Here is a 13,840-nt window from a genome sequence, read left to right as displayed (position 1 = left end):
GTGATTCACTTAACAACTGTAGCAAGAAAGGTCAAAAAATGGGGCAAAACTCACTTAACTGTCTCGCTCAGCAACAGAAGTTTTGGCTGTTAAGTCGAGCGCTACCTGTAATAAAACCACTTTTTACCAGAAATAAAAGTGGGAGGAGTCACTTCCATTAGGAAGAAAGATCCCATGAGTCTTCAGGTTTTTAAAAAATTTTGTAGAAACAAATACTGAAATTTCTGACTGCCAGAGTAGTGCGTCTTAGTGCTGTAGCAAGTAACAGAGAAAAATTAAACAAAGCAACACAAGGCATTGCCGTATGCCGAGTCAGATCTTTGGTCTACCAAGTCTGGTTCCTCCACCTCAAAGAATCAGAGTTTCGGAATAGACAAGGGTACAGGTAGACTTCAACTTAACAATTGTTTGTTTGGTGGCTGTTCAAAGTTACGATGGCACTAAAAAAAAGCGATTTAGGACCACTCCTCATACTGATTGTTTTCTTTAGAAGTACACCCACTTATTCAGAAAATGTTTTAAAACAGACACGGGCTTTAGGGCAGTGTTGGCAAACCTTTTGGGCACTGAGTGCCGAAATGGGAGCACACACGCGGGGGGGTTAGCACCAGAAACCAGAAGCTCAACTTCCCGGCGTGCACATGCGCGCCAGGGAGCTGCTCAGGTACCGCCATGCTGGCTGAGGAATTCTGGGAGTTGAAGTCCAATGTCTTCAAGTTGCCAAGATTGAAAAACACTGCTCTAGAATATTCTCTATGCCCTAAAGCAGTCATGGCGAACCTAGGGTTACTAGTAGTCCTCAACCTACATCTATAATTCAGCCTGGAAATTATAGTCATAAGCCACGACGCTTGTAAAACAGCCCATCACATGACCAATCTAATATATGACCTATTTTTGTGGTGGCTATTAAGCCATTAAGCCAATGCTGCGGTCATTAAACAACCTCATTGCATGCTATGAGCCAGTTTTTGCCACAAACCAGAAATAAATGCTGGTTTCCCACAAAAACGTCATAAACCACAATCACGTGCCTCTAGGAGACTAGAAACCACTGTAAATGTGGGCTGGTTGCCAAGCACCCAAATTGTAGTCACAGTTCTTTGGCGGGGGTTGGCCATTGTAAGTTTGAAACTGGGTCCTAGATAACTTTTGGGAAGTCCGCTATAATTTTGAACTGTTGCTAAGCGCCCGGTCATAGGTCAAGGATTTATCTGTATCTTCTCTTGGCAATCTCCTTTGTTTCTCTGCCGAAACCGGAACAAAGACCTACTCCCTTTGCCAGCCAGTTCCCTTGCAATGTCAGATTGCCCATGGTTACCAGGCTACTGCTTCAACACAAGACCACGCAGAGAACTCGGGAGTAATAACTCAGAAAATACACAGGCACAGAGAAGAAGATCCCTACATTGCCTTGAGGAATCAAAACCAGTGTAGTTATGCAAAATTACGAGCAATTTTTCCTACTTCTTGGCCCAGAAGGATAATTTCTGCCAGGGAGTCTTCACGCAAAGTACATCACGTCCCCTGGATTTGGCAAGGGTGGGGCCAGGCTCTAGACTGCCCAGAGGGCACCCCAAGAGGGCAGGGCGGAAGATTCAAACCAATAAATAAAAGTATGCACAATTAACGTCATAAAGCAAGAGGGGAGGAAATAATATACATCCTGAGTTGGCACGTACACCCAACAAGCCCAGATATAATATAGCTGATTTGTTGATAATATGGTTTTAATTTGCATGCCGCTACTTGACTTTGTGGTAGTCTACCACAAAATAGAAATAGGCTCACATCTGCAACGAGGCAGAGATCATAAAAATGTATAAAAGACAAGCAACAGAGGAGGACAACGTAATAAAACAGCAGCAACCCCCAGAGCAAAAATAGACACAATTTAAAGATGACTTTTTTTATTGCCCTTTCAGGGGCCAAGCCAAACCTGACACCATTTCTGAAGGAAATCATCATTTCTACTCCAGGTGCCCAAGTAGATCTGTATCAGGATTTTAACAGAGAATCAGGATGACTTTAAACCATGTGTGCTTATGATCCAGAACAGGAATCCCCAAACCTGGCAAATTTTAAGTCTTGTGGACTTCAACTCCCAGAATTCCCTAGCCAGCCATTGAAGTCCACAAGTTGAGTTGAAATCCACAAGTTTTAATGTTGCCAAGTTTGGAGACCCCTGATCTAGAACCTCTTCCTTCTTCTCCCCTTTGACTTGGAAGAAAAAAAAAAAAATATTTATTTTATGAAATTTATATGCTGCCCTATCTCCGAGGTCTCAGGGCAGCTCACAACGGTAAAATGCATAGTTCCTTATTAAAACAATATAAAATTAAAACCCAATTTAAAACAGTTTAAAATTCATTAAAAAACCCCCATCAGTCCAGGCTACGGAACAACCAGGTCTTCAACTCGCGGCAGAACGAGCGAAGGTCAGGGGCCATCCGGAGCGCCAAAGGAAGTTGGTTCCAGAGGGTGGGTGCCCCCACAGAGAAAGCTCTCCCCCTGGGGGGTCGCCAGCCGGCACTGTCTGGCCGACGGCACCCTGAGGAGGCTCTGTCTGTGGGAACGCACTGGGCAATTGGGGATTGTCGCTGGCTGCAGGGGGTCCGACAGATATCCCAGGCCTAGGCCAAAAAAATGCTCTTCCATGCCAGGTTCCCCACAAAGCAATCTGGTTGAGGTCCATGGACCTGGGTCAGAATCACCTGAAGTCATCTTCTTCCCCATTTTAAGGCCGCAACACAGATTGAGAGGCAGAAGCGAGGGAGCAGGCCTGCTGGTCATATTTACGATCCCTCAATGGACTTGTGAATAGATACCTGACATTTAAATTAATCAATTCAATTCCATTTATTACAGTCATAGACCAGAGACCAGAACAAATAAAAACACTCAGTAAATATACAACTAAAAATTCTAGAATAAAACAATAAATAACAAGATAGAATCTATAATAAAATCCAGTCTGTCAATTGCACATGATCTACTATACAAAAATTACAATTCATAAAACTGTGAGGCCTGTAATCAGTTTAATACTAAAAGGGAAAAGAATAAGCAGGGCAAAGGGTTTGCCACATGTGTTGTATAAAATAGTTACTAGACATGTGTTTCCGATGAATCCCCAGTGCTTGCTGCGCAATTAATCTTAAAAGTAGAAGGCGAACAAAGGGTCCAGGTGAGGAATCACCAGGAAAGAAAACCATAATATTTACAGGCGAGATTAGGGGTGTTCTACTTCTGTCCTACTATCGCAGCACCATTGAGAGTGTCCTGACCTACGGCATTCTTGCATGGTATGGGAGCAGCTCTGTAGCAGACAAAAAAGCTCTACAGAGAACTATTAAAACTGTTCAGAATATCATCGGACTCCAGCTACAAGCCCTGGACGACATCTTCGAATCTCGCTGTTTGAGAAAGTTGCATAATGTTCTCAAAGACTCTTCCCATCCTGCTTACAATCTTTTTGGACTGTTGCCTTCTGGCAGAAGATTCAGAACAATTAAAACTCGGACCACACGTTTTCTGAATAGTTTTTATCCCAGAGCTATAATTGCACTCAACAATGAACTAAAGGGCCACCATCAGTGAGCTGTTGGACAGCATTACTTGGTCTGTTGTGTGGATGTTTGGGTGATTTAGGGATGGGGAATTGTGGTGGTGGGGAGTATGTTTGGGGATTGTTATGTGTATTGGAACTGGTCTTTGGGTGTTAAATGAATTTCGTTGTATGGATATACTATATATACACGTACAATGACAATAAAGTTATTTATTATTATTTTATCTATTTATTTATTCTCTGAACTTGCTTGTTTTCTTGCAGAGGTTTCATTACCCAAACTAGGGAACATTTAGCTAGCCTGTTTGTTACCTAGTTTGGGTAATGAAATGTTTACAAGAAAACAAGCAACTCAGAGAGCACCAAGGACCCCCTCATGTTAACCCTGAGCTACAAATATTCTCCTTTATTAGTACAGGTGAGATTCTCAATTACCTTCAATACTTAATTTTCAAGACAGAACATTCCTACACGAGCCCTCAAATGTCCCAGCATCTCTAAAAATGTAAAAGTTAAAGACACGTGCCTTGACTTTGCCTAGAACTAGGAACTGTAGGTAGTCCTCGAGTTACAACAGTTCACTTAGCGACCATTCAAAGTTATAACCACACTGAAAAAAAGTGACTTATTACCATTTTTCACACTTGTGACCATTTTAGCATCCCCGTGGTCATGTCATCAAAACTTGAAACACTTGGCAACTGGCACGTATTTAGGACAGTCACAATGTCCCGGGGTCATGTGATCCCTTTTTGCGACCTTCTGACAAGCAAAGTCAATGGGGAAGCCAGATTCACTGAACAACCGGATGATTAACTTAACAATTGCCATGATTCAATTAACAACTGTGGCAAGAAAAGTCGTAAAATGGGGCAAAACTCACTTAACCAATGTCTCCCGTAGCAACATAAATTTTGGGTTCAATTATGGTCATAAATCGAGGACTGCCTATAGTGGAATTCTTAAAAATAAATAAATAATGCATTGTTTTCACCATCAATAGTCTTTCAAAATAATCAAAAATAAACACATTCCAGCTGAGAGGAAACCCTGGACTTTTTTCAAAGTTTTCCCACAGCCAACACATCTTTAAGAAATGCTATACAAGTAGACTTGACTTACAACAGTTCATTTAGTGACCATTCAAAGTTACAATGCCACTGAAAAAAAGTGACTTATGACCATTTTTCACACTTGTGACCATTGCAGCATCCCTTCCCAGCATCTCGAGTTATGACAGTAATGGAGTCTGTCCATGTCAATCGTAATTCACGATGTTTTTTAAGTGGGTTGGTCAAGTGATCGATAGGTAGTCCTCGACTTAACGACAATTCAGCCCCAAATTTTTGTGGCTAAGTGAGACATTGGTTAAGTGGAATTTTGCCCCATTTTATGACCTTTCTTGCCACAGTTGTTAAGTGAATCACCGCAGTTGTTAACTTAGTAACATGGTTGTTTAAATGAATCTGGCTTCCCTGTTGACTTTGCTCGTCAGGAGGTTGCAAAAGCTGATCTCATGACCCTAGGACACTGCAGCTGTCATAAATATGAACCAGCTGACCAGGCATCGGAGATTTGATCATGTGACCGTGGGGGTGCTGCAACGGTCATAAGTGTGAAAAACGGTCCTAAATCACTTTTTTCACTGTTGTCGTAACTTCAAAGTCACTAAATCAACTGTTGTAAGTTGAGGACTTCCTGTATTCTGGAGATCGTCATCATCATTATCATCTTGCAGCCTGACCCACTCACACTTCAACATGTCCTTGAGAAGTCCTGTGGAATTCTTCGAGACAAAGCAGGAGTCACTCTTTCTTCAACTACGACATCTTCCACAAGTGGGAAAACGTCCAGAAAACATGTCAATAGCACTTCCTTTGCTTGCTAATTGACAGTTCTTATTATGGTTTGATTTCTGCCAAACAGAACACATCTATCTATAGAACATTCCTCCAGAAGTCTTGAAGATGATTTAGGGGAGAAACTTGACAAGCATCGATGTTCTTTTCAGTGAGCATGGCCTTCCCTTGAACTACAGTCTCATTCCTTCCATTTTTATTCAGGTTTTTTTTAATGGCAAACTCCTGAAACATGACTTATTCAAGATAAGAGAAACCGGCAGATCTCTGGATGTTGTTCTGGGTTTCTGTACGGTTATGCATTGTGCTTGTGGAGTGGTTTTTAATAACTCACACAATTGGTCTTAGTTATCCCTTTAAAATGAATCGGCTGAATTGAGGGACAAGGTAATGACTTTTTCACACTGGAACAATGCATTTAGGAAGATTTGATTCATGAAATTTATCAAAGAGACTACAATTCAGTGCTGTTCGTTCAGGCGAGTCGGAGCTTATTTTTTTGCAAAAGTTCAGAAAATCCGAAAGAGGCGAATACATGTTCCCCAAAATTTTATAATCCTTAGCTCTTTTCCTTCTTGCAAATTTTGATTCAAACTAAACATCTTAAAACCAGGGAGCTTATGCGGTTTTCGAAAGTCCTTGGTTACAGTGCCAAATTTAAAAGTGTAACAAAGCCCAAAGTGAAAACAATAAAATATACAGAGAGTGATTACATTAAATCGCACACATCCACATCCACCACCCGGAGTTCAACTTGATTTGAGAAAGACACAACTTTTAAAATTAGTTTTGACTTAAAAGTACTATTCATTTAAATTTCTCTTAATTCCCCTGCTTTTGGAGGGAATGCACACTGAAACAAACTTACAGCACCTGCCTGAAAGCACCCTTGTTCTAAATTTTATAGTTTATTTCTATAAAGTAGTCATCTCTAACTTAGCACTGTCCGGGTTGAGTATTTCTCAAACTCTGTAACTTTTAAGATGTGCTGGCTGGGGAATTCTGGGAGTTGAAGTCCATCCATCTTAAAGTTGAAGAGTTTGAGAGACTTGGCTGACATCCCCAGAATGCTCCGGCAGACTTTTGCAGATGTGGGATTTTTTGGGGGGGAAGGAGGGGCGCCTCTAAACCAGTCATAACTCCTAGTGCCTGCAAGTCCCTGCAGTTTTCTTGGCAACATTTTCAAAAATGGTATTTCTTTGTCTTTTTCTTTGTAAGGCTGAGAGAGAGAGAGAGAGAGAGAGAGAGGAGAGAGGGAGAGGGAGAGGGAGAGGGAGGGAGAGAGAGAGAGAGAGAGAAAGAGAGGGAGGGAGGGAGGGAGAGGGAGAGGGAGAGGGAGAGGGAGAGGGAGAGGGAGAGAGAGAGAGAGAGAGAGAGAGAGGCCCAAAGTCATCCAGCTGGTTTTGTATCTAAGGCAAGAGTGAAATTTAAGAGTCACCTCAGCTTCTACTTCACTGCCTTTAACCACTAAGTCAAACTGGCTTCTCGTCTAGAGGGTGGCATGTTTTTAAGTGGTATGAGCTGTACTAGCAATTCAAGGTCACCTCGGTATTTTTATGCTGGATAAAAATACAACCGAAATACCACATGTACAATTGGGATATATAAGCAGCTACAGACAGAGATGGAATGATATGCAGGCATAAATGTAAAATTGTAATGTAACTGCAGGTTAGACCGCAGAGTCCTTTTTAACCCGAATCTAAGTTAATCTTCCATATTCCTCCTGCCTTTATTATTTTTACAAATACTAAAGGCAGCAAACCTATCTACAAACTTAAAACACCAATGTCACATGTCTGTTTACTGGAAAGAAAGTAAGCCTCCTTCAATTCAATGGCACCTTTGAGTTAACAGATTGATTACTGCGATGTAACTTTATCACATGCATTAGAAGGGTATTCTAAGTAAATAGAGCTCTAGAAACACGTTAACAAGAAAAAATAGAAAGAACACCGGCAAGGAAATCAGATTTCAGTAGAAATATTGGTAATATATCAATAGAAATATTGGTGAAACCATCATAGTATTTATTTATTTATAAAATTTATAGGCACCCCATCTTGCTTGAAGGTAACTCTGGGCAGCTTACAATTATTAATAACAATACATATTTTTTTCCATTGGCTTCGTATTTGGGCTGCAATAATCTGGATGCGTTCATACTTTCTCTTGTCTGCCATCCATGGATCATCTGGAATTCTATAGCCCAGATACGGTGCCCCTTACTCTTTTTAATCAGGTTTAGTTTGCAAGAAACTAAGCAACCTTCAGAGAGGGAATGATCACTTACACAGAGCAACAACCCTAAACCCGTGATGGCAAATCTATGGTATGTGTGCCAGAAGTGGCACACAGCGCCCTCTCTGAGGGCACGCAAGCCATCACCCCAGTTCAGCTCCGGCACGCATGCTCACGCGCCTCCCGCCAGCCAGCTGGTCTTTGGGTCTCTGTCGCGCATGTGCGGGAGGTGGGGTGCGGCCTCATACGCATGCATGGGGGAGTGGGGCACATGCAGGGGGCCACGCACACATGCGCGGGGGGTGGGTCACATGCATGGGGGGCACACACAATGTATTTTGGGGGTTCAGGCACATGTATGCGCTTTGGGCATTTGGTCTGGAAAAGGTTAGCCATCACTGCCCTAAACTCTTTCAAACATTCTGACCCAGATCCCAGCTAAAGTCAACTGAAGACTCAGATTCACTGTGACCTCTCTCTCTCTCTCTCCCTCCCTCCCACCCACCCCCACCTCCACTTACAAAACAACTTCCAGAAATAGCAGTGTTCCCCCACTCTCCCCCCAAAAAAGTCAGCACACTCAGCAATGAAGCCCTGGTGATACGAGTCTACTAAAAATGAGGTGAGAACCGCTTACAGATCCTGGATCCATCCTCTGAAATAAAATCATGTAGCAACACATATGTCATACCATTCATACACTATCCAGGACACATCGCAGAGGCTTATTTTCCAATTTTGGCTGCCTGAGAGGCCCAGATCTCTCAGTGGCTTAGATGAACTTCTCATGACAACTTGGAAGGATGATCCCTTCCCTTTCCTTAATCCCTTTCCCTAATCCCGAAAAGCTCTTTCACTTTTTTCATCTAAGGAAAGTGCAAATGCAAACAGCTGGAGAAACACCATTTCTCCTCCTCTCTCACTTACACAATTGCTCGCATCACACCACCCGTACTGGTATCCTTAAGCCACTCACACCCGACTCTCCAACCATCCAGTGGTGCAACGTTCCCCAAATCAGGGTCAATGCTGACAATCGACCAAGGAAGATGAAATGTTTCCAAGCCACCGAGGAGAAGGAGGTTGGTGGTTCTTGCGGACAAAAGATGCAGGTGTTTTCAGAGGCCTCTCGCCCGTTTTCCAAGCAAGATTGACAAACACAAAAAGAGTAAGAGGCACCCCTTTCCCTTCAGATCGCCCCCCCCTCCCAACGGGGTTTAAGGAAGAAAGCAGAGGAGGAAGGCGGGAGGGAGGAGAAAGAAACAAGAAAGAAAACCAGGCAGACGGCAAAGAAATTCCAGACACGCCAGCGTCAAGATGGCGTAGAAACAGCAGGCCTCTGGAGAGAAAATACCCACTCTTCTTTCTCTCTTGCGCACCCCATTCTCCGAACCTCCAAACCCCAAATCATTGAATTCCCGAAGGAAAAAAAAAGAAGCAGGAAATAATGCTCTTAGAAAAGTAGCAATCAACCCTCCACCCCCTGATCGAGACCCCAGACTCAAACAATACCTGTTTTTTCTTTGATTTCACAAAGGACGGTGAAGAGAGCCGGTTTCATGCGGTGACAATTCAGCGTGTGTTTCCTGCAGTTGAAACAGTGGAAGAAAGAGAGCAGATAAAGCCATTTGGTTCCTTTTCTGTAGTTTCATGAAAAAGGAGAGAATCTTTGTGTTCACCATCGCTCATAGGCCTCGCTCAACTGAATTAATCCGTTTCCACATCTAGCAGAGTTTCTCTCCCCCCCCCAGCAATTCCCAATGTAATTCCAACATCCGGATTTCCCCAGCAATGGAAAAAAAAACCCCATGCATTTCCTTCCATTACGGAACAGTTTGTCCAAATGATGGGATACGTTCCACGGGGGCGCAGCGAAACGGCAAAACTTTTTCTTTCAACAACTTTTTCATAACCACAAAATAATAAACTGTATATTCATCGCCTGCCAGGTCTATACAGAGGAGCAATAAAATCCAAAGTTTGAATGTTGTTGCAGCTTTTGATGTTTTTATCCATTTTTCTGCTTGATTTAATTATATATATATATATATATATATATATATATATATATATATATATATATATATATATATATATATATATATATATATATATATATATATAGGCAAATACTCTACTTCCTGATACAAAAGGGCCCTCTGTGAAATAAGATTCTCCATTTTGCATACGTAATTCACCCCAGTTCCAAAGAGTAACCCAATACACAAAGTATTGTAATTGGGTTTTTTTTTGGGGTAAATTAAAACCATCTAGAAAGAGAACAAATATCTGAATCTTAGATAACATTGCTGCATACAAATACATCTTTAAGGAATAGCCCCAAAGGGCTAATTATCCCCAAAATGGAGGGTAACCACACTCAAAATTATGAACCTTCCACACTAAAACACAACTTTTGCAATCCAAACTAAAAATCTTAAAATCAAAAGCCTCTTTTCTCTTCAGAGTCTTACAAGCTTCAGTGCCCAACAATTCAACGTTAAAAACTCCTCGTGCAGAGCCTGCTATTCAATTTACTAGGACTCATATTAGATTTAATAGACACAAAGCCACAAGTCTTAGTAAAATACACCCTTGAGGAACCATCCAAATATACCATACTCCTTCTTTTTGGCTGGCACATCACAAGAGTTAAGTAGCATAGCGGAGTACTCTCCACTCACAGCAACAATCCTAATTAAAAAACAAATACCTTCCAGGAACTGAAATCCATCTTCTGAAGCAAACTAATGTACTACAAAGCTCTTCACACACAACAGAGCTTCAAAAAACATTGCAGTAGCCATGCCTGGCAAAAAACGGCATCATGGCAAAACAATGGCTCTTTAAAGACTGCCAGGAAATAAACTAGTTTTAAAGAAAACCGCAACCTGAATCCACCCAAAGTTAAAAATTCGGAAGTTGCAACCTTAATACCAGGCCAGGGTTACACTCCAGATCAGAAGGTACACATGCAAAAAATTACCAGGTATAAATCATCAATACTAAAATGTAACCAGAGAAGCTCTAATTCTCCACCAGAAGAGGAGAACTGGATAGATATAGGCACAAGATGTTTAGAAAGAAAATTGTGTGGAAAGTCAAGATGCGGAAAAGAGTGTGAATGGTTAATTTGGAGAAAGAATCCCATAATTTTTTTTTCTAATCAGCTCTTAGATCTTAAATGCTAAGGTTTCAATCCCTATTTATTTCTCCTGCCGTTTCAAAACAGATCCACTCAATTTTTATATCTGTATCTAAATCAGTGGTGGGATTCAGCCAGTTCGCACCACTTCGGGAGAACTGGTTGTTAACTGTCTGAACAGCTTTGCAAACTGGTTGTTGGAAGAAATCATTAGGGCAGAGAACCGGTTGTTAAATTACTTGAATCCCACACCACTGATCTAAATCCTATTTTACAGTTTCCTCAAGCCCGACAGCTGTTTTTACTACTGCAAATATTTTCTACCCCAAATCGGTTTGCCTGCCCACCTAGATTGCATATAAAGCCCAAACCATTCTCAGGATCCCGTTCCCTCCTTCCTCTTTGTATCCTAAATGCCAGATCCAGAACCCTGCCTGCTTGCTTGTTAATCAAGTTTTTATGCCTCCTACCTACCACCTCTTCCCAACAATAAATAAAAACCAAAACTTGCTCTGTATTTCCAAGCCTCCGACTAAACTCCCCCCACCAAGTTCCCCCAAAGCGACCCCTTTCTTTGCAAAGCCCATCTCCCCCCCCCTTTTTTTTTAAAAAGAATACCCCCTTCTCCAGAACTTCCAATTCTACTTTCTGCCCCAAAGGTGGAATTTGGTTTCCAGGAGCCGATCAAGCCCAGGTTGTTCAGAGCACCCCCTAAAAGTCGGGAACCCCGTCCCACTCCTGGATTTCCACCCAGTCTCCACCCAGCGCTCTTTTCCAACCAGCCACTCAGGGCAAAAAAAAAAAAAAAAACTCGCGGGGAAGGCGAGCCGGCAAATTCACCGCAGGGCCTTCCAGATCCCCCGTTTCGACAACTCGGCGAGGCTTTGTCAAGAGTTTGCACCCCTCTCCCGCCCGCACACACAAAGGGAGCCCTCCCGGCCCAACTTTCCAGGGCCGCCCCACTCTTCCCGCACCCCCACCCCGCTCCCTTTCGCCCCGGCCGTCCAAAGACTCGAGAAGGAGAACCAACTTTGCTTGCGCTTCGTCCAAGCTTTGATCGGTGATGGTCATGATCTGCTGGAGGATGTCGCCGATATCTTGCTTCCGGGGCTCTCCGTTATCCGAAGGGGGCTCGTGGAGAGCGTGGGGGGTCATGGCTTGGACCCCCTGGACCGAGGGGTGCCCCGCGATCCCGACCGCCCCCCGCGCTTGGATCAGCCTGCCTGGATCATCCATGCTCGGCGAAGGGATTCCCCTCCCTCCCCGCGCGCGCGTCCGCGAGCGATCGAGGAAGCGATGGGGCTGGCTGGAGGGCGAGCAAGCGAGCGAGCCCCGGCGGCGGGAGGACGGGCGGGCGCTCCCGGCTTTGGCCGCCCGAGACGGAAGGGCGACGCTGGAGAAAGAAAGGCTGGCGCGCTAGTCCATCTTGGCGGTGCGCTCCCACGGCCCCTTCCTTGGAGACTTTGGGACTGGAAAATGGAGTCCCGCACAAGGGCTGGAGGAGGAGGAGGAGGAGGAGGAGAAGGGAGGGGGAGGGAGGAGGAGGTGGAGCTGAGAAGGGGGAGGGAAAAGAAGAGAAGGAAAAAGGAGGAGAGGAGCTCAGCTTCCCCCTTTCCCCCCCTCCTTTCTCCTCCTCCTCCTCCTCCTCCTTCGGCGCCTCCTCCCTTGCTCTTGGTGCGCCCAGGCGGAGAGGCGCAAACTGTGCCTTTATCTATTTTTGCTGCCCTCCGCTGGCTTGGGAGAAGCAAAACGCCGGGAGAGACGCCGAGCAGCCCAGCTCCTCTCCAGAGCCCACCGGCTTCCTCCCGGAGGCGGAGAAGCGCCTAGACGAAAGGAAAGGAAGCTGAGGAGCCGCGGCGGGGGCCCTGTGCGCCCTCGAGGAGCGCAAGGCTGAAGCGCCTCAGAGTCAATGGATTTTCCGCGCTTGCCCCTTCCCGCTGGGACTGGGATCCAGTGAAGGGAATCTTTCGGGATCGCCAACTAGCAGCTAGCCTTCAGCCTTCCCGTTGGAGATCCCAAAGACATACACACACACACACACACAAACAAACCACAGGCACCAACACGCGCGCCGCCGCCGCCGCCGCCCCAAACTGTTTGCGAAAAGAGTGGCGCTGCCTTTGGCTTGGTGGAGTGGAGGGGACGGTTTTTCTTCATCCACCCAACCGGGGATTCGGCCCGCTTGCCGCGCTGGGCTACGGCTTCTTTATTTGCGTTTTTGAAATCGAAGAAGCCACCCTTGGCGCGGTGTGTAGATGAAATGGGAGCCCGCCCGATGTTTGTACGGTACGCGGCGTTTGGAGGGATGCTCTTCTGCCGGCGTTTCGCTTTTATTTATTTATTTTTAAGTCTTTTAACGTCACCACGCTATTAAAAAAAAAAAAGATGTGGGGACTCTTGAAAGAGTGCAGAGAAGAGCAACCAAGATGATCAGGGGACTGGAGGCTAAAACATGTAAAGAAGGGTTGCAGGAACTGGGCATGGCTAGTCTAGTGAAGAGAAGGACCAGGGGAGACATGATAGCAGTCTTCCAATATACTCGAGGGGCTGCCACAGAGAGGAAGGGGTCAAGCTTTTTTCCAAAGCACCTGAAGGCCAGACAAGAAACAATGGATGGAAACTGATCACTCGACCTAGAAATAAGGAGAAATTTTCTGACAGTGAGAACAACCAACCGATGGAACAGCTTGCTTTCAGAAGTTGTGGGAGCTTCACCACTGGAGGCTTTCAAGAAGAGACTGGACTGCCATCTGTCAGAAATGGTGTTCGGTCTCTTGCTTGGGGTGGGTTAGAATAGATGACCTACAAGGTCCCTTCCAACTCTGTTCTGTTAAATTTTCATTCCTGCTTGTATGCCACCCAAAGTTGCATTCAATGAGATGGGCTCCCATATAGTTTTTTTTTTAAAGGTAAATAAGGTAAAGGTTCCCCTCTTACATATGTGCTAGTTGTTCCCGACTCTAGGGGGCGGTGCTCATCTCTGTTTCAAAGCCGAAGAGCCAGTGCTGTCCAAATATATCTCTG

At 44.4% G+C, this 13,840-nt stretch overlaps 1 protein-coding gene across 3 annotated transcripts in view; it reads right to left on the bottom strand.

Moving 5' to 3' along the window:
* The window catches only part of PBX2 (PBX homeobox 2), a 41,749-nt gene extending 29,414 nt beyond the window's left edge, over window positions 1-12,335 (bottom strand). For 2 of the 3 annotated variants that reach the window (XM_034421429.3, XM_060693347.2), the window contains exons 1-2: window positions 11,847-12,331; window positions 9,184-9,257 (exon numbers count right to left, since the gene is read on the bottom strand). In XM_034421429.3, coding sequence (XP_034277320.1) covers window positions 9,184-9,257; window positions 11,847-12,052 — 280 coding nt within the window. In that variant the 5' untranslated portion in view covers window positions 12,053-12,331. Of the gene's footprint in view, window positions 1-9,183; window positions 9,258-11,846 lie in introns of all 3 variants that reach the window. The other variant, XR_009623005.2, reaches the window with a different exon arrangement.
* Window positions 12,336-13,840: the final 1,505 nt, after the last annotated feature.

Source organism: Pantherophis guttatus, chromosome 2, assembly GCF_059756535.1.
Source record: "Pantherophis guttatus breed Tessera chromosome 2, ASM5975653v1, whole genome shotgun sequence".
In the NCBI taxonomy this organism is placed as follows: Eukaryota; Metazoa; Chordata; class Lepidosauria; order Squamata; family Colubridae; genus Pantherophis; species Pantherophis guttatus.
The sequence above is the reverse complement of the archived record's forward strand: the minus strand, read 5'-3'. Positions and strand labels throughout refer to the sequence as shown.